The sequence below is a fragment of the Protomyctophum parallelum genome (genome assembly GCF_964188405.1).
Source record: "Protomyctophum parallelum genome assembly, chromosome: 7".
NCBI classification, from domain to species: Eukaryota; Metazoa; Chordata; class Actinopteri; order Myctophiformes; family Myctophidae; genus Protomyctophum; species Protomyctophum parallelum.
The window spans coordinates 15,949,256-15,971,049 of NC_139705.1; the positions used below are offsets into that span (position 1 = coordinate 15,949,256).

A 21,794-nucleotide genomic window follows, 5' to 3' on the forward strand; every position below is an offset into this window, starting at 1 on the left:
GCATGTACTGAGGTGTTTAATAAATAACAGCATGAACAACAACAACACAAAAACAACAACATTAAAGCTTGAATTCATTTTGTATAATAATATATATACACATATAGATATTCATATTTGACTGTATAAACCATAAATATGACATGCAGTCCTCATAACTTAAAAACAACCAGGACTTCTCTCGGACTGAGGTAGGGTCAGGGGCCGAGGGTTTAATGCATGAAGCAGGTGGAGTGCGTGGGTGTGTGTGTGTGTGTGTCAGTGCTTGCATGTGTTTGTGTGTGTGTGTATGTGTGTGTGCAAATTGCTTTTTTGTGAGTAAGGTGACAAGATGAGAGGCAAAAGTCTGTGTATGTGTGTGTGTGTGGAAGGAGGGGGAAAAGGATTACAGTATTGGCAATAAAGCTGCAGTGGCTGTTTTGAGGAAGTGTGTGCTTGATGGTGAAGTGTGTGTGACTGTGTGCGTGCGTGCACGACTCGTATGCGTGCGTGTGTGAGTGCGTGCGTGTGTGTGTGTGTATGCCTGTGCGTGCGTGCATGCGTGCGTGCGTGTCAGGTTCATAGTTCAGTGCCCCAGGCGTCCCCCCCAGGACTTCCGGCTGAGCACGCACACGCACGCGGCGTTGATGCGGATGAGGCGCCACGCCGTCTGGTTCTTGAAGATGGTGAGAGCGCGCACGTACGTGTGCGTGTTGGTGCAGTAGGAGTTCCAGTGGCGCGCGTCGATGCCTCGGCAGCCCGAGTTGCCCCCTGACTTGTTGCCCTGCTTGCCGCCCCGTTTGGGCCCGGCGGGGGCCCCCCCGGGGGGGCGGCTGTGCGTGGTGGGCGACCGGCAGGTGGTCTCGTAGAAGAACTGCTTCTTCACCACGTTGTCGATCTTGACGTTGGGCAGCACGGTCACCTCGTTGCCCGCTATGTCCGTGGCCCGCGTCAGGTTGCCCACCCACGTGTTGATGCTGTCGCACACCGAATACTCGCCCCGGTGCATGGGCTGCGAGCCCGACCGCCGCCGCACCCTCACCCCCTTCATCATCCCGTCGCCCTCGCCCCCCTCGCCCTCCAGCGCATGGTGGGACGGGGCCACCTCGCTGAAGACCACACGCGGTGAGGAGCGGTAGCGTCTCTTGGAGAAGAGCTTGGGGTCCACTTCCGGAATGGAGGAGGAGTCCGCCCCGTCGACGGGGCGCTGGTGGAGGGCGTCCGAGGCCGCCCGGTGGGGCCTTCTGGTCCTAACGTGGCTGCTGCTGGTCCTCTGGTGGTCCTTGTTGGAAGAAGAAGAGCGGTGCTCAGAGAGGCGGTCCCCCGCTGCCCTGTGATTGGCCACTGCTGTCTGCTGTCCTGCTTTGTGGTTGGCTGCCCCGCCCCCGGTGCTCAGGGCCCGCCCACCTCCCATGTTCAGTACAGCCTGGACGCCGATCAGGAGCAGCAGGACCAGTGGCGACGACCTCATGGAGAGCACACGTCCTGTCAGGAGAACAACACACTGGTCAGCATTCACACACCTAGTCTAGGAGAACACACTGGTCAGCATTCACACACCTAGTCTAGGAGAACACACTGGTCAGCGTTCACACACCTAGTCTAGGAGAACACACTGGTCAGCATTCACACACCTAGTCTAGGAGAACAACACACTGGTCAGCGTTCACACACCTAGTCTAGGAGAACACACTGGTCAGCGTTCACACACCTAGTCTAGACCTCATGGAGAGCACACGTCCTAGAGGGATACAACACACTGGTACTGTGTACAGACTGTTGACTAGTGCCATTTTAGAATGCTTCTGTCATACAGTCTGGAGCAACGGACTGTATGACATGAGAAATCACTGATCATGAGAAAGTGCTCATGTATCATAATATAAATCAAAATCATATAAGCATATAGCTTGCTGCTTAGCAGAAATGGATATAAAAAAAAATATATATTTATATATATTTTTTTTAAACTATATTTTCGTCAACGGAAATGCCAGATTCCTTGCTCGGATTTCAGGAGTTGTAGTTCCAGACTTTATATCAACTTTAATTCTTTCCCCGGTGAATTCATCTGCTCAATTCATTGAGCTACAGTTAAAAAATAATCTGAACTTTATTTTCTTCCAGAATGTCAAAATAAATAAAAATGGACAGAGATCAGAGAGCACAGGAAAGAATGCGGCTCTGCTCGTTGTAACACATATTTGGAATCTAAAGTTCCCAGAACAATTGAGACAGCGTCAGGTTCAGTGTGGTATTCAAAAACAGACATTGTTTAAAAAACATTTAGGTATCCAACCCGTCTCTATTCTGGCACAAATAGCAAAACTATGGAGATCTGGAACGTGTCTAAGGATACTGCTGGGAGATGACTGGGGAAAAAAATGCAAATAGTGGAGTCTGTCTGTGTATTAGTGTTGGTTTTGACAGCGAATTCTGATTTAGTTTTAGTCATAATCTTTTGAATAAAGAAATATTTTGTTTTTGTCATATATTAGTCATCCAAAATGTTTTAGTCGACTAAATAGCATAAGATCTTAGTTGAGTAAATCTACAGTTGATTTTATCGATAAAATGTATTTTGGCGGGCCTTGATGGCATCACAAATGGCAGATTTTATAGCTGATCATTATAGCTTATTTTTTATTTAGTTTTTATTCAGTTTTGTCAGTGAAAAAAGATAGACGCAGCATCACAGTTTTAATCGACAAAATCTAATCAACTCTGGTACTGTATGCACCAGCAGAGATCTGCCCTATACCGGAAAACAACTGAGTTATGAAGCAGACTTAGTTATGTGGCCTTTTCTTGTCAGTTAATCACTTGATAAAATAATATTCACACTCACGCATTGGCGACCATAGCGAAGCCCTTTGACCCTTGACCCTATATGCTCAGCTAGGTGTTTCAGTGGCGTGTTGTGGTGGCGTGTCTAGTGAACCTATATGCTCAGCTAGGTGTTTCAGTGGCGTGTTGTGGTGGCGTGTCTAGTGAACCTATATGCTCAGCTAGGTGTTTCAGTGGCGTGTTGTGGTGGCGTGTCTAGTGAACCTATATGCTCAGCTAGGTGTTTCAGTGGCGTGTTGTGGTGGCGTGTCTAGTGAACCTATATGCTCAGCTAGGTGTTTCAGTTGCGTGTTGTGGTGGCGTGTCTAGTGAACCTATATGCTCAGCTAGGTGTTTCAGTTGCGTGTTGTGGTGGCGTGTCTAGTGAACCTATATGCTCAGCTAGGTGTTTCAGTGGCGTGTTGTGGTGGCGTGTCTAGTGAACCTATATGCTCAGCTAGGTGTTTCAGTGGCGTGTTGTGGTGGCGTGTCTAGTGAACCTATATGCTCAGCTAGGTGTTTCAGTGGCGTGTCTAGTGTGTACCTGTGGAATGTGTCCAGTTGAAGTGTGAGCCCCCTCTGGGCTCTAGAGCCAGACTCCAGTGCAGGCCGGACCCCTCATGCCTGCCGTCTGGACCCCCGGAACCACAGCTCTGCATGGAGGGAGAAACACACGCACGCACGCACGCACGCACGCACGCACGCACGCACGCACGCACGCACACACACACACACACACACACACACACACACACACACACACACACACACACACACACACACACACACACACACACACACACACACACACACACACACAGACAAAACACATTAACAGATGCACATACTGGTGGAAAGTAACTTAGGTACAATGTTGATTTGTTTTTACGAGGGTAGTAGCCTAGGGTACAAGATTTTCTAACATTTTACTTCCACTACATCTCCAAGACAAATATTGTACTTTTACTCCACTACATGTATTTGAAAACGTTATTTACTAGTTACTTTTTGTAGAGTTTGATTATTATTACAAAACATACATTAACTACTTAACTCCATATTTAAATGGATATTTGAAAATTGAGTAGATCTGCTATTTTCAAAATATCTTTTATACATTTTATACATACAATAACTTTTATACATACTGAATAATGTACATACAATCTACTTTTGCTACTTTAAGTATATTTTGATGCCAATACTTTTGTACTTTTATGCAAGTACATTTTGATTACTGCATTTTACTGCATTGCAGTATTGATACTTTTATCAATGACGGCTCATTTGAAAGTCATGCATGTTGATCTGCCCACAGGCTTCCTGGTGTCTGAAGGTGGAATATCTTTCTATATGTGAGGAGAAATGCACAGAGGAATGCTTTCCGGGAATAGAAGGTTGCCTTCAGCTATAGACATTAACCTTTTACATCGGCCCTGTGGCTAATTTTGTCTTTTGGCTCATTTTGTTTGTTGAAAATGAAAACGTGATGTGATGCGTAGAATAATCTGTTATTTTTCAGCGACCGACATGGGCGTACGATGAAGTATGAATATTGTGAATGTGTATTACACATAAAAATAAAGCCAACATGCATTTAAATTGTATGGGCATGTCTTCGATTCTAGTTCAGTCCTCGAATCTTGGAGCAAAACAGTTTTTGAAATATAGAAGCGAATCACATGCAAGAGTTAGTGTTAGTTTTTATGTCTCTGCACTGGGAGGTTTTTTTGCTCTTAATACCCGAGAGACTTTAAAATACTTCACTGTACCTCAAGAAACAATTCTATGTAGCTTCACTACATTGGCGTTTGCTACATTGGTTGTACAGTTGTGCGCTCAAACTCAAACTCAAAACAAATTTCACCCACTTTTTTTTACCTGTACAACTGTGATGTGACAATAAAGATGATTCTGATTCTGGCTCCCGGTTGTTTTATTTTACTTTTATTTTACTCTCAATGGTCTGGCACCTTCCTACCTATAATGACTGCCTGCCTAGATATGTTCCAAACGGCCCCCCTCAGGTCCTCTACTGCTGACCTGCTCGATGCGCCCACAATGGCATATAAAAAACATGGTGAAGCAGCATTCTGCTTCTACGGTGCGGCGGCTTGGAATAAACAAAATATTTTGTCCACTAGGGAAAATATAGGCTTTCAACTGCACAAAACCGTCTTTGTATTGGTGATAAATTGTTCTTTTTATTTTTGCAGCAGTCGACAGGCTGCTGTCTTTCATGCGTGTGCAGGAAGTTGAAAGTACGTTAAGGAGACGTTCTCCTTACACTATGGACCAGGGCTACGTATTCCCATTGAAAACAGGCACAACACAATATTCTTTCTGCCTGTGTTTGTGAAGCGACGTAGCCACGTGTCTGTATGAGCCATGATTACGTGACCCTGTCAAATGCCCCGTATACTATACACACACACTCACCGTGTTTAACTGACACAGTTTAGATATGCCAAGCAGTGGAATGTGAGCTATGTCATACCTCATTATTTACAGCATTTATAAGAATGGTGTCACTATGTGTGACAAACTCTCTCACGCATGCGCGCGCGCGCGCACACACACACACACACACACACACACACACACACACACACACACACACACACACACACACACACACACACACACACACACACACACACACACACACACACACACACCGAGCCTTCCCTTGACAAGGTCGTTGTTGTGGAGAGACGTAAAACAGGTGTGTCAGAAGCACTGCATAATGCTTCCTGTAAACATGGGACCCAGATGGGAACGTTTTGGAACATCACAAAGCTGATTACTGTGACAAATGGTTATTTCAACGCCGCCTTGTTAATGGTGGGGGTGGGGGGTGGGGGTTGATCTTTGGTTGGCTAACCCTAACACTGCCTTTTTAGTGGCCTTGTGGTGGTGGTGGGGGCGGGGGTTGACCTTTGGTTGGCTAGAAAACATATTCTATTCACTCAAATCAGTCCCATTCCCAGTGGTGGACCACATCTACTAAAAGAGTGGTACAACACCCCCAAATGACTTATTGTGCATGCTTTGCACTCCGTCCGTGTGTCCTTGTGTGTGTGTGTGTGTGTGTGTGTGTGTGTGTGTGTGTGTGTGTGTGTGTCCGTCCGTCCGTCTGTGTACAGCTAATCTCCGACACCGTTGGACCGGACGATGCCAAACTGGGCACACACCCTCCCTGGATGCCAACGACAAACCTCTGCCCAAAATTTTCAAACAGTGGCCTGTTATAGCACCACCATGAGGCCGACTTTTGCAAAACACATTTCTTTACATTACTCATACACATTTTATCCATACATCACGCAAATCGGTATACACTATTTCCATAGTCATCAACACGGACCTGTCCGCTTCCTCATTGGCTAAGATTGCCTTCCAAAGTTTGCAGGATTGGTCCATTAAGTACAATTTGAGGGAAAAACGATCCTATCCTGGTGGGGGGAGAGAAAGACACGTACCCCTTTCTGAAATTGTTTTGTGCCAGGAACCCCCAGAAGAGAAGATTTGTGTTAATATATCACGGCATAAAAATACATTTTCATGCCGGGGATAACAATTTGATCGAATCAGGAGAGAGAACTCATGCAAGATACAGGATGAAATTGGAAGTGATGAAAAAAGAGAAAACATTAAAATTGGTTTCCTGGCCTGAAAATGTATTTTCTCTTTTCTTAAGATCTGGAGAGACATTGAGATCCCTGTTATTAGTGAACAAATACGACATAGCAATTATTACCAGCATACTATAGTAGTAGAGCTTAAAATGTTTAACCTCAACATCAAAGGTAATATACCATAAAATCTAGCCAAAATTAAATGACAGCTCTGTTTAACAGTCAAATTAATCTCTGCTTTCAGGGTACTTTCTCATGGAGCATTAAAAGCAACAGATAAACGTGACTCACAACCCAAGCTTTTGCTGAACTGAATGCCTAGCTTGGGTGACACATAATGACCAGAAGAGGGCAGTATTGCCCGTCTTTCCTGCAGTAGGTCGTTGTTAATGGGAGCAACAATATTGAACTGGCATAATTATACCGCAATGTCACAGATCTAATCGCTCTCATTATAACCAGAACGTTCTGCTATACACAAAAAAGGACAACACACTCTGATGTCATTGTTCAGGCACCACTGAGTACAATTACAATGAGAAAAGTAAAGTCCTTGGAATGATCTTGCAGGGCTGTCCACAGTTCTTCAGTTTTGTCTGCGTTCAGGCCCAGGGTCAATTTGCCGTCTGGCCCCTGCATGTTGTGTTTTGAGTGATCTCAAGAGACGGACTAAGTAATATCCACAGATCTTGGCTTCCACAGATACAGGCCTTTAGATCCGTCACAGTGTTCAGGCCCTCAGCAGCAGTGCAGGAGACGATAGAGAAGCTGCAGAGCATTAAGCAATTTTTTCAAAAATAGCAGACCTACAAGCTCGTAGCGCGCCACTCGGTGGCGCGCTACGAGCTTGTAGATCTGCTATTTTTCAATAGCTTAAGCATAACATAATGCTAACACCAAAAGGGGTTCCCGCCCAAAATGGATTAAATTTCCACACAGGATGACTTCACCCATCTTTAACCCATCATCATAATTATACAGTAATTGGTCCTCACTAATGTTCATGATAAAATGGTACAATTTTTTGTCTCATAGGAAGGGCTGTGAACACTTTTTTAATTTATTTCTTTTCTCTAAACTATCAGTGGTGGAAAAGTACTCAATTGTTTTACGTAACATAGCCTAAGTAAAAGTATCAATACTGCAATTCAGAACTACTCCGTTACAAGTAAAAGTATTGACATCAAAATTTGTACTTCAAGTGACAGTAGGCCTACTAATTATGCAGAATGTCCCATTTAAAGATGTCAAATGTCTAAGAAGAATAGACCATTTTCAAGTGTGCCTGCAAACTTAGCGTGGAAGAGTGTGGTGTTGTAGACTAGGAGAGTGGTGTCATTGAGGGGGCAGAAAACAGCGCTCGAGCGCTGTTCATGCAGCCATGGAGTGTGACAAGCTGGAGTTTTAAATACATTGTTTTCAACCAGGGCGGCGCAAATATCAGCAAACCGTTTTAAAGAATTGTACAGTGACAACTAAAGTCTCTCTGTAATGATTATGTTGTACTATTACCAAAAAACTATGTAAAATATAGGGATTTAAGATCATTAAAGCTGGGCTGTTGCCTGAGTCCAGTGCTGAGTCCAGTGCTTTCTGTCAACTACCGGTCCAGGACTTCGCTATGCTCTTCACCAATTACAGTCTATGTAGAAGAGCCGCCATTGGACTGGCCCCGTGAAGTGAACGGAGATGTCGTGACTCTCCTTCAATGGCTCTGGCATGCAAGTACACTGTAGCTCAGTCTGTGCAATTTTAGACTGAAGCTTTATAATGTCCAGACTCTCATGAAGCATGCAAACATGCAGACATACTGTACACACGGACGGTCAGGACAGTATGCATATGCACCAATAGACTCAGATCCAAATATAGGACTTTTTGACGTTTATTTGACAGCTTTAGTCACTAGTTATTTTGTAGATTTGGATTATTATTACAAAACATACATTACCCACTTCAGCCCTAGGCTACATATATTTCGGCCATTTGAAAATTTGAACCGGCCAGTACTTTTACTTTCGGTACTTTAAGTACATTTTGATCCCAACACTTATACTCAAGTACATTTTGAATTCCGGCTTTTTAGTATTTCTATATTGCAGTATAGACTATGGTAATTCCCATGCATAAAGTGAGTGGCACATCGAGTGGAACTTTTCTGTCAGGATGTATGGGCAAGGCCAGAAAGTAATTCTTTTTCTCACTCATAGGCTTTCCAGCATAACTTCCTGGTATGATGATGATGTCACGCACATAACCTCAATTGATACTTTTTATTCAAGTGCAATATGTGAGTACTTTTTCCACACACACACACACACACACACACACACACACACACACACACACACACACACACACACACACACACACACACACACACACACACACACACACACACACACACACACACACACACACACACACACACACACTGGTCCGGCCCGGCCAGTGCACAGGGGTGATTGATCCAGACTGTATTATATTTACATGGCCCAGAGGGCGAGCTGCCTGCCTGGGAGGATCCTAATGTTAAAAATATGTGGCCTGTGTTTAATGCCAGCGGAGGCAGCGTAAACACGGCACCGCAGGAGAGCACAGGGGTCACAGCGCTTTACACTCTCTCTCTCCCTCTCTCCCTCTCACCCTCTCTCTCTCTCTCTCTCTCTCTCTCCACAGCGCTTTACAGAGCACCTCTCTCTCCTCTCCCTCTCTCTCACCCTCTCTCTCTCTCTCTCCACAGCGCTTTACAGAGCTCTCTCTCTCCCTCTCTCTCTCTCTCTCTCTCTCTCCACAGCGCTTTACAGAGCTCTCTCTCTCCCTCTCTCTCTCTCTCTCTCTCTCTCTCTCCACAGCGCTTTACAGAGCACCTCTCTCTCCTCTCTCTCTCTCTCTCTCTCCACAGCGCTTTACAGAGCACCTCTCTCTCCTCTCTCTCTCTCTCTCTCTCCACAGCGCTTTACAGAGCACCTCTCTCTCTCTCTCTCTCTCTCTCCACAGCGCTTTACAGAGCACCTCTCTCTCTCTCTCTCTCTCTCTCTCTCCCTCTCTCTCTCTCTCTCTCTCTCTCTCTCTCTCTCTCTCTCTCCACAGCGCTTTACAGAGCACCTCTCTCTCTCTCTCTCTCTCTCTCTCCCTCTCTCTCTCTCTCTCTCTCTCCACAGCGCAACTATACGCACGCACACACACACACACACACACACACACACACACACACACACACACACACACACACACACACACACACACACACGGGCGTGCATAAGCGAAAACAGAAGACACTTTTCAAAACAGACTTTTCTTGCGGTTGCTTTCTTATTTCAGTCAACAGGGTTTTGGCCAGGTGCCCAAATGCTGTTTTGTTTACTTTATGGCTTTTGGTGGAAGCTAGCTAATCCACACTCTGCCTTAGAGATCGGTGCTATAGCGATCATTGCTTTTGCTAAGCAGTCCATGGGAAGCTAGACATTTCACAAACATTTATGGGGGGGTGGGTTGGCTGCTGATCAGGACTTGCGTTAGAAAAGTTCGATTATATTGTCCACCAGGTTTTACACTCCGACATCCTCTAAACCATACACTGGGTCAGGACCCATTTGTGGGTCACGGACACATTTTTATGGGTCCTTTTATTTCTTAAATTATATATATATAATTTAAAACAAAATGTAGGAAAGAAAGATATATATAAATTCCCCCAAAAAGTGTAAGTTTATATGAATTCAAAAAATTAAAACAAATGTTTAAGAAGTAGTGAAAATAGCCGATCTACAAGCTCAAGCTCACAACATTTGTAGAGCAGCTATTCTCACTAGTTTGGGTCCCGGGCAATATATATATATATATATATATATATATATATATATATATATATATATATAGGGGGGGCCGGTTGAGCTAAAACGTTTGTGAACTCACTGCTCTACAGAAAATAAGTCTTGGCATATGGTACTGATAAAAGCGGAAGTCTCATCCTACATAACATGGTGTGTGAGGTTGCCTCCAACTCTCTAGCTTCGACAAGAGTCATTTGCACTATAGTCCGGCAGCCAACAGGCTTCTTTTGTTAAAGTGGGAAATTTGGTATATAGTGTTTTTTATTGGCCTAAAATCTAGTCTATATACATACATTGATGAATCCACTTGCACATTTGGGCAAGTGGTTATGGATTCAGAATCATGAAAACCCCCTAGTTTGACATATCACATGCTACTTAAAGCAAAAGGAAAGTTTGACATTTTTGCCTGCCATAGGATGTTAATGGTAGGGTCACAAGAGACCCTATAAAAACAATTGCTGACACATGGACACGGAGGTGTAGGGCTCAGGTGCAGATGAACCAGGCACAGGCAGAGGAGTGAATTAAAGTGGTTTTAATTCTCAAAAACGCACATGTGAAACAACTTGGAATAACTAGGACTTGGAATAACTAACTAGGGAAACACAAGGAACTGAACACATCATTCACGACGACGAACTGACAAGGAGCTGAAAACACTGGGGCATATAAATAGACAAGACTAACTACACACAGGTGAACTGAAACACACAATCAACAATGGGATAGGCTAACAGACAACAGAACACAGGTGGCTAGGGTTACACTAATACAGGGAGGTGAGACAAGGCAGGAGACAGAAAACAAGGCAGACAGGAAACACTAGGAACAAAACTACAAAATAAGGTAATACAAGTAATAAGTCCCAAAACACAGACAAAGTCCAAGGGCAGAGGAGCGTACCGTGACAATACTTTTGCTCAATACTGACGGTCAGCAAGTGGATTCATGAATGTATGTAGATAGACAATATTTTAGGCCAATAAAAAATACTATATACCAAATTTCCCACCCGTCCACCTCGGCTGCATGCCGGGCGGACTAGCGTCGCCACAAATTGCGCTGACATGCTTGTCCACATGTGGATAACTGCAGTTATGACTTCAACATGTCAGAAAGGCATAACTGACAAACATGTGGTTGTGTAAGGGGCCTTGATGAATAAAACAGCAAGAGGGTGCCCAGAGAGATGGCATGTGGTTGGAGGCCTTCCCCCCCATCATCTCTGGAACCCTGGAATGTGTGTACCCCCTTCTCTGGGATCAAATCACACAGAAACTTCTCTCCCATGACTCCCCCTATCCCGGTAATCTGTCTCAATAAAATAAAATCACACTCGTGTGAAGTGAGGGGCACGTGGTAATGTTTGTTTAAAGTGCTCTAAACACACATTAAAAGTCCCTAGACTTGGCTGCCACATGACGTCACGTTAAAAGTGCTCTAAACAAACATTACCAGGCTAAGAGTACTATAAACACACATTTAAAGTCCATAGACTTGGTGCCTACTGACATAATTCCGAAAGCTAGACGTTGGAAAAGAAGGAAATGATGAACCAAAACACAAAATGTAAAACCAATGGGAGCAAATTGCCCTATAAATGAACTAGAATGTCACGTTCCTTCCAGCTGGATTAATAATCATCAAAATGTGTTGTTTACGACCATTAATAATGAACTAATAACAGATGCAGACACTCTCTCCAAAACCAAACATTTTTGTGGTCTTTATTATTTACGAATGGTGCTTTGTTCAAAGTTGGCACCGATAAAGGCACAAAGGAAGTTTAGAACAACAGGCTTGATAGACTGATGTGTAACTAAAGCGTCCTTTGATCTAAACAACAGCACTAACCCCTTCCTCACACACTAATGCCAAACTAATAAATGAAGAGCATTTCTGTTTTAGCCATCAATCACTTTGGGGCGCTGTGTGACCGATAACAGCGTATAAGGCACTACAAGGCACTACCTGGTTAAACAAGGTTGCCAAAAAAGCTGGTGCAAGTATGCGTAGAAAGAGATAAGTCACGCAGCTGCCAGGGTTGTGACCTGGAAAACCAATCAATGGGAAACACAAGGCAGACAGAGACTAATTACTTTGCCGCAGGCGATGGAAGCACGGCTCGGCCGCACATTTACCGCTGTCGACTATGAGCTGATGATGTTTGCCAGTTAACTTACTGTATTCCCAATTGGACGAGGATTTACAATTCACAATTTAGGCATTTAGCAGATGCTCTTCGTCCGGAGGGACTTATGGTTAGCAAGGCAAACACATGCATCAAATGCAGAGATACAGTGTAGCGTCTAATCTATAGATCATAGGTAAAGCAGACACCTAGAATCAGTCTAACAGACAATACATTCTAGTGATCACGGCTCAGTACATTAAAACTATTGAAACTATATTGTAAACAAATGAACTTGGCATCTGTCTGAATAACATGCTATCTATTCTAAAGTATATTTTTAATGTTTGTGCAGGCGCTTTTGAGCAAGGCTATAAGCGGTCGTTTCATGTTGTTATTAAAGAGCAAGACCACTTTGGTATAGAGATAGTTACTAGTTATCTTGCCATAATGTAACTCCAAAGGCGGGCAATAAATAAAAAGAATATTTCTTCCATTGACTAGAAATTGATAATTCAAAAATATGTTCCTCATTGACTTAGAATCTTAGATTAATAGTTTTTCTAGGTTTTCAACTAGTGGTCATGAAGGGTATTGAATGAAGTCCCTGACCATGCATTTAGTAATGTAGGAAAGTTGATTCCATTGTATTTTAGTTCTACCACTAGTCACTAGAAAACATGACCTGGTGACGTATGATGACGCATCAACGTTGTCAGTTACTGGGAAGTCGGACGTCAAGAACTCAATAAGGGAATGTGTACCGGATTGGTACTATTAATAGGAAATGTGTCCATATAATCATTCACATGTGTCTGCTCTCTCATACATAAGTTGCAATGATTCAGTTAACATGCGTTTTATATGGAAGGAAGATAATTAAAGGGCAACCAAGGGGAAGGTAGATCAATGCTTCTCAATATTTTTTGAGCTCTGGACCACTACCATATCTGAGTTGAATAAAATTATCAATTTCCAGTCAAATGGAGAAATTATTTGTGATTTCTTTCCCACCTTTGTTGTTACAATATGGCAAGGTTACACAACCTTGAAGAATAGAGTTTGCACACTGGCGATACTGAAAAAGCATCCTCTAAAGTTGTATTGCTCTTCAACATTTCCATCTTATTCCATCTTCATCAGCACATATACGTAGGTGTCCTGACTCCTGAGCCTTTTCAGCATTTCTGTTTGCCTTGCACTTGGGCCATGGATGTCCGTGCACTACTACCTTCCACATGCAAACTACACAAGCCAAACCTCTACCAAAGCGGTCTTGCCCTTTATGTATACTGAGGTGTTTAGTGTGATGTAGGGACAAGACAGGTGGTCTGAAAAGGGAGATAATATAGTTTACACAGGGGAAGCATCCTCTGTCATCGGTTTGAGGTTAGCGCTACAGATAAGCACAGCTCCTTCCCTATCAGTGTGTGATACATTAGTCATTAGTAACAAGTCCCCGTTAAAAGATGTGCTGGAGCGGAATGTCAACAGGTCTCTCAGTCAAACACACACCTCCTCCGGAGCGCTGACAGCCAGCCAGGGCCCACGTAGTACACATTATGAACGGGTGAGAGAGAACGGCTGATGGGCCCATTGGGCCAACTGACTTGCACTCTCTCTCTCTGCGATAAGAGAGCAAGAGACGAAGATTAAATGTGTGTGTGAGAGAGAGAGAGAGAGAGAGAGAGAGAGAGAGAGAGGTAGGTAAACAGTGTGTCTGCGTCTCTCATCAGCTCAGTGTAGTGGAGATCCTCCTGCTGCCGTCATCGGCTGGCTGGAAATAATTATCAAGAGGGAACAGTGCCAGGTCAACCTGCTCTCTCTGTCTTTCTCCCCTCTATACACCACGGCGCACCCACATGCACATCCATTCCGGATAAAGCCTTAAATGTTGCCTAATATTCATGACTTACTGTGGTAAAAATGTAACTCCTTAAAACGATCGTAATTCTTATAAATCGGCTATTTGTGGTGAAGATATTCTGTGTCGAGCGATAACAGGAGATGAGGTCCTAGTGTATACCGGGGTGCATGTGTTTGTTCCGACGTAATAACAGTCCGACAGGCATTAGTCCGACACCCTATATCAAAACCTAACTTAACCTAACCATAACCGCCCGCAGAATGTCGGGAGCCACGCATGTGGCAGACTCACACATGTTATGACTGTTGCACGTCGGACCAACGTCTGTGCCCCATGTATACCCCTGGGGAACTCCGTCGGTCGACTGAGTATGCCGGGTAAAAAAGTGTTTTAAGGATAATTTCGTCAACAATGCACTGTGGTTGAACCAGGGTTTTGTCACCACAGGTGTAACATTTTAAAAAAGTCTGTTTGGAATGGAACTCTTTAATCATTGAAATTGTGAAATGCAGTCATCCACATGCGCGCACGCACGCACGCACACACACACCGCTGATAGTACTTTCATCTTCTCTTCTCCACGTCTCATTGTAGTCACAGTTTCATCCAATACTGTGAACATCAGTTGAAGGGCAGACATGTTCTGTATTCCAAAATAATGCTCCCTAGGAGCCAATCATCCACTGAGGACAATCAGTGTCACGTTTTAGAAATCTTGCCATGTGGAACTGATACAACAGTCTTGTTATCGCCATAAATCAAAGTTCTTGTCATGCAAAATGATGTCATGCATTGACCAAAGCACCCGGCCTTAAGCACACCCTTAAGTTGTTCAGAGGTAATTTATGACCTAAATACACTCAGAGACAGCGCGGAGAACTTTGATTTCCTCCTCGAATAAGTCCAACGGCAGCACAAGTCACACACTCTGACGATAACTCAATAAAAAAAAGTTGAAATCCTTATGGTAAGTGTTGATTCATTGATTCATGTTAGCCCAGTGTTTCCCAGGGAGCCATTTGTGGGTCATGTCCCCGTTTCTTTATGGGTCACGATTAACTTGTGTTTTCAACAGAAATATTGGCTATTTTCACTAGTTCTGTGTCCTGGCTGGAGAGACATCACATTTCTCTTTTGGGTCTCGAGCCTAAGCATTTGAGAACAATTGCTTTATAGTCCACTTGCCAGAATGGGAACCCAGGCATGTTGAGTAAACCAAAGTTTTATGTTAGAAATGTTGAATATGGGTCCCCAGCATGTAGAAACTGCCGGATGCTAACTTGTATATGTTGAGCAATTTATTTGGCAAATTATTTGGCATAATATGTGACCATACCATTAACAACCTATAAGGAAAACAAATTGCATCATGCTTTTTTTTTTGTAAAACAAATTCTTGGAATGGATTCAGCATCATGAAAACCCCCTAGTTTGACACATCACATGCTACATAAAGCATGATGAAATTTATAATTAGTTTTGCCTTCTATAGGTTGTTAATGGTATGGTCACATATTATGCCAATTATGAAAATTGCTCTCAACAATGCAAGTTAGCATCCGGCAGTTTCTATATGCTGGGGACCCATACTCAACATTTCTAACATAAAACTTTGATGTACTCAACATGCCTATAGGTTCACAATGGGGCTCTATGGGCTGGCAAGTAGACTATTAGCCCAGTGCATGGTTCCTTAAAGAGAGAGAAGAAAGAGTTAAACTTTTTTATTTTCCTTAGGACCCAAACTAGTGAAAATAGCAGATCTACAAGCTTGTAGATCGGCATTTCAATTTGTTTTCTTAGATTTTTCTTTGATTTATTCATGAAATATTTCCTACTTTACTTAACATTTCCTTTTATTTATTTAATTCATGAAAAATGTTGCTTTTTTAAGAACGTTTTTAGAAAATGTTTTGAAATAAATAACCATTAAAAACATGTATAGCAAATAAAAAAGAAAGGGACCCATAAACATGTGTCTGCGAACCACAAATGGGTCCCGACCCAGTGTTTGGGAACCAGTGCTCTAGCGTCTAGCCCATGCATAGGCATACATATACTGACTCATGCCGACTCTGATGGTTCAAGTGATAATAATCATGACAAACCCCCTCGAAGAGTTTTCAGGAGCACACAGGCGCATCCATTAAAAACAACACTTAATTTCGCATCTCAAAAAAGTTTACAAAGGCTGCCGACTGCCTAGATGCATATAATTTTAATGGCCCAAAGGCCCCGTATAGCCTACTACACTACATATCTTTGCAGAAAATAACCAATCTAAAAGCTCCCAACAATGCACTGTAAGGTCGTAGAACTGCAATTTTCACTGAATGTTCATACCATAGCAATTTCATTACAAGACCTTACAGAATCATCCCCGACTGACTACGCGGAAGCTCCCAAACATTTATACTGGCTGTTGTAAACGTGAAATGAATCAATACTGAGCAACTGCAAGGCCCATTTCCAAAGATCTCATCAAAAAAAGGGTTTTTGTTGGACTGTATACAAGTAGGTGAAATAGAGTTAATTTCCAGACAGGCCAGCAATGTCCTCCAAACTACATAAGCAACAGCCACACCTGCAGCAGCTTTATGATTAACAGTAAAAAGTGTTGGAGTTTGGAAGCGCTCATTTTCAACAATGCAACTCCTGCTGCCTCCCGCGTGCAATTTCAGGTGGAACATAGGGCCGTTGAGTGATTACCAACAAGCACTTCAATGCTCAAACACTTTGAGAAAAGAAAATCACCTGCACAGAATTTTGGATTTTTATGACACAGATAGAAAGAGCATAATTCAAGCTTAATTTTCATACAGCTACAATGTTGCTGAGTAACGTTGTTAAATACAAACATATAGGACTTTTCTGTTTGGATGTGTGGGCTGTCAATGACTGCAGGTGTTGCAACTCTAGATTATAAAAAATCTAGTGTTCCAAATTGCAGCTATGCACAAGCCAGTGCATACAGAAAGAGCCAAGCAGCAATGAATGAATAGACGCCTTAACAGACAACGTCACACTGATAAGCAACAGCATGCACGCGCATACTGGCAGCACAAGAACCCTGCCTCTCATAAGATGCAATGGAAAAGTTCTAACTGCACTCACGTGTAAAAAATGCACCATCAAACTTTCAGATGCTGTTTTTCTCCCAGTGTGGAGGAAGAATGATTAGGATTTGTATTTTGATCTCTCGCCCTTGCAATATAATCATTGGTTTCTGTTGTGTTTGAACAATAATAGCAATTCAAATCAGTTGTCCTCAAAACCACACTTCCAGTCGCTGTCATAAGAACGGGAGGTGCGCTCATGATCACGGCAGAGCCTGTTTGTCCATGGCTGCACGCGCACCTGCAGCCCATCAAGTATAATTCATGCTTCATCCTGCGATGGTGTTGCGCACACAGACTTCTACGCTCACAACAGTCGCATCCGTGATGCGATGTGAGCTTGTATATCAGCTGTTCTCTGTGCGCAATACTGTTGCACTTTGAAGTATAAATGTCTCCTAGGGTACACCTCACAAGAGGAGGTTGTATGGACTGAAACCAGCGCTCCCCAAAACAACAGGTTTGGAGATCTGTTGCGGGAATTGATTACATGAAACATTCACCTGTGCGCCCATGCAGTCCCAATTTATATAAACAAATAATTGGTCTATAGCACCAGGCTTTATAGTGGAGGGGGTAATCAGTGACTACTACAATACACCTGAGTATTGGGGCGTGGACACTGAACTCTGAATGGAGGGAGGTCTCCCCATAGAGTATAAAGAAGGATAGAGGCTGATCAGGTGCGGAGCTCCGCCCCCTCCGCTATTCATGTCAGTGGAAGTTGTTCAGTGGCGTTTTGAAGCACCCGGAAGGACTGTCTCAAAACGTCTACTTCCGCATTGGACCACCACATTTTGGTGGTCCAATGCGGAAGTGCAAACGAGCGCTCAATGTTAAAGCCCAGCTGCACGGGGGTTTCCTCGCCATCAATCCATGCCAGAAAGGTGCTAACTAGGTGCAACTTCCCATAGACAGCCCATTCATACAAACAGAAACGTCCTATCTACTTGTATTAAACAACGTCAAACTCATCAACATTGCAGTTGTACGAAAAGCTTGGATTATCCTCTTTCAATCTGTGAAGTCTTTGTGTCATAAAAATCCACCGTAGACTTGTTATGGGCTACTTCCTGTCAAGAAATTCATTGCAGGTGATTGGAGTTTGGAAGTGCTCGATGGCCCATGCGTATTGCGTACCACCTGTTTTGAATTTGCACATAATGCAGGAGGCAGCAGGAGGTTGCTTTACTGATAACGAGCGCTTCCAAACTCTGACATAAATCACCTGCAAGGTATTTCTTGACAGGTGGATTTTTATGAAACAAACACTTACACATAGAAAGTGGATAATTCAAGCTTTTCGTACAGCTGCAATGTTGGTGAGTTTGATGTTGTTTAATACAATTAGATAAGACTTTTCTGTTTGGATGAATGGGCTGTCAATGGGAAGTTGCACCTAGTTAGCACCTTGCTGGCAAGATGGCAGCCGTGTCCATAAGGTCAATTGTGTTCTTCTCTTGACACTGAACCACAAGGTCATGGGATCAAATCCTGGCACTAGCAACTCAGCATATGAGCTCCCTGGGGTAAAGTTATTATTATAATTATAAAATGTATAGACTTGTGTTATTTGCTGTTGCTACCCTTGAAATGGCCATGGCCATTGACAATGCATTGGGCAAGTTGAACTGTGAATTATGTCAAAGTACCGTAATGATCTCAAGCGTGGCCCAGGACGACCTAGTGGTCCGGGCACCTAGGCTGGTAATCCAATTTGACTGGCACTATGCCATCTGGGAATGTGGACAACCTCATAGCATCATTATAGGCCACTTTGAGCCTCTGCATACTCCTCAACCTGTACGCATGCCAGAGATGAGCCGTGTACAGAGGTGTGACATACTGTAGGCTCTGAACAGTGAACACTTAACATCAACAGAACACATAGACAATTTACAGAGCAACATATTTGCCAGTGCATAAATTGCCTGTAGACATCTGTCATCCATCCAATCATCAGTGAGGACATGACCAAGGTATTTTAATTCCTTGCATATTATGATAGTTTTATAGTCATGAATCATCGGGATCCTGGATGGCTGGATGGCCTGGATTCTACGCTTAAAATCAAGCCTAGAATCTGGAACGATGTAAACTGAAAATGGCCACCCCTGCTAGGCCCTATAGCATACATGGGCAACTTGCAGCCTATAGGGCCATATGCGGCCCCCACCTTCATTTAAAGTCTTTATGAAGCATTAATATTTTAACCAGGTGGCGACGTGGATTTACTATTGATCCGCTAAACATACTCGCTATGTTCATCCAGCACGATCTGAGCCGGAAATACGAGATAAAGGACTAGATGCCTCCAGAGTTAGGGTTGTTCTTGTTATTCCCACCACCATAAGGCTCCAGGCAAAGATAATCGAGTCGAGAGCTGCCGATCGAACGGGAGCCCCGATCCGCGGTAAGTCATTATTATAATGTTATCAATTAATAGGGAGCTAAATAAACATGTTAAAGAAGTCCTTGTCACTCCGGGAGTTCATGAAAACCATGTTAATTAAGTCCCTTAATGACTAGCAGTGCTTAATTTTATGCGTTTATTTTGGCCTATTTGCGGTCGCCTCCCTCGCCACCAGAGTAAGGAGCTCACAATAGTAATGTGGCCAAGACAAGTCAACTATGTACAGTCCCAAGTTAATCTCATGTCTCGAGGCACAAGAGCGGCAACAAGTGCAGTGTCAATTTAATATATTAACAAAGAAACGTTTACTTTAGCATCCCTCTGAGTCCTAACAAAGCCAACTGTCTGTCGTAGTTTCCTCCCATTTCCTCATTCATCACAATTTTCAGTATACTATAGTCAAGTGTCGCTAAAAAGACTTGACTTGTTTCACTATTTGTTGTGGTTTTTGTGGGCGTTCCCTTAACTATAGCTGCATGCTTTCCCCCGCTGTTTGATTGACAGGATCCTACCTATACAGTACACACTAAAAAATGGCTGGGTTAAAATAACCCATCTTGGGTTATTTTTAACCCCCCTCCTGGGTTACAAAGGTTCCTATTCAACCCCTGGGTTATTTTGACGCAACAAAATGGGTTATTAATTTTGGCCCATAACTTGGGTTATAAAAATAACCCATTCAGAGGGTCAACATAACCCAACTTTCAAGTTATTTTGACCCATAATGTTGGTTATGAATGAAGCATTATTGGTTCAATCAGTCAGTCAGTCAATCAATCAATAAATCAATCAATCAATCCCAACTCTCTGAGCCAACAATAAGGTTACTCTCATAAAAATAACCCAGAAATCTTATAACCCATGAATTGGGTCCCTATATCCCAGGAAATTGATATGGCTGGGATGGGTTACATAAATATCCAAAGTGTTTTTACTGTGTATAGTTGCCTGCAAGAGGCATGAAACTCTTTGTTGGAGCAACCATCAACAACAAACCCTTTCCAACAGATACTATATGAATGGGAAAAGGGGAGAGAGACTGACCAAACAAACAGACATTTACATTCATGGTTTTGCTAACAAATCACATAAAACAACATATCACCAAATAATACCATAACAAAACACTAAACACAACGACCCATAACATACACATTCTAATATTAAAATAATAAGACATATAAGAACAATAACACACGGTCCTTGGCACCCCAGTGTATGCTGGGAAATGGACTTCCTCTAACCACTCCCATGGGGTGTGACCTATCCGGTCCAACAATTGGGTTACCCTCAGAAAAATAACCCAGAAATCTTAACCCACTTTAAAAACCCATGAATTGGGTCCCTATAACCCAGGAAATGGTTATGGCTCTGGAAAATAACCCAGAAATATAACTCAACGCAAGTAACCCAGGAATTGAGTTACAGAAATAACCCACATGTTTTTAGTGTGTACACGCATGCACACACGCGCAGTGACAGTTTCCAAAGCTGTTCTCCGCACACAGCACAGGCACGCAGGAAAAGTCAGGACTGTCCGCTCACGTCCCGCACAGATCGGGACATAATATGTATATTAATATTATGGTCAGATTGGTCACCCTATAGATAGCGGAGTGGCCTCTACATGTAGCGGAGCACCCTCTACAAGTAACAAAGCACAACCGGCAGCTTCTGGAGCTCAGCTCCAGCATTAATTAAGCCCTGATGACTAGTATTAAATTAAATTAGTCTTTTTCATGTTCAATGTATTTATATTTAAGTTCTTTCATAAAAATAACATAAGTATAACTAAATGCACTTGAAATGAAATAAAAAAAATTACTTTTCAGGATAAAAAAAAAAAAGGCAAAATAAATTATCCAGGATTCCAATTAAAAATAGAAAAATAGCAGTTCTACAAGCTCAACGTTTTGAGCTTGTAGATCGGCTATTTTGGTTACTTTTGTTGTCACATTGAATGATTAAGTAGGAAAATAGTTCAA

General features: G+C 43.0%; 1 protein-coding gene across 1 annotated transcript in view; it reads right to left on the reverse strand.

Moving 5' to 3' along the window:
- Nucleotides 1–21,794, reverse strand: part of ngfa (nerve growth factor a (beta polypeptide)) — a 46,814-nt gene continuing 25,020 nt past the window's right edge. Inside the window, exons 2-3 of the mRNA XM_083768838.1 lie at nt 3,350–3,458; nt 1–1,464 (exon numbers count right to left, since the gene is read on the reverse strand). Of these exons, the coding sequence (XP_083624964.1) occupies nt 566–1,450 (885 nt within the window). The 5' untranslated portion in view covers nt 1,451–1,464; nt 3,350–3,458 and the 3' untranslated portion in view covers nt 1–565. The remainder of the gene's footprint in view (nt 1,465–3,349; nt 3,459–21,794) is intronic.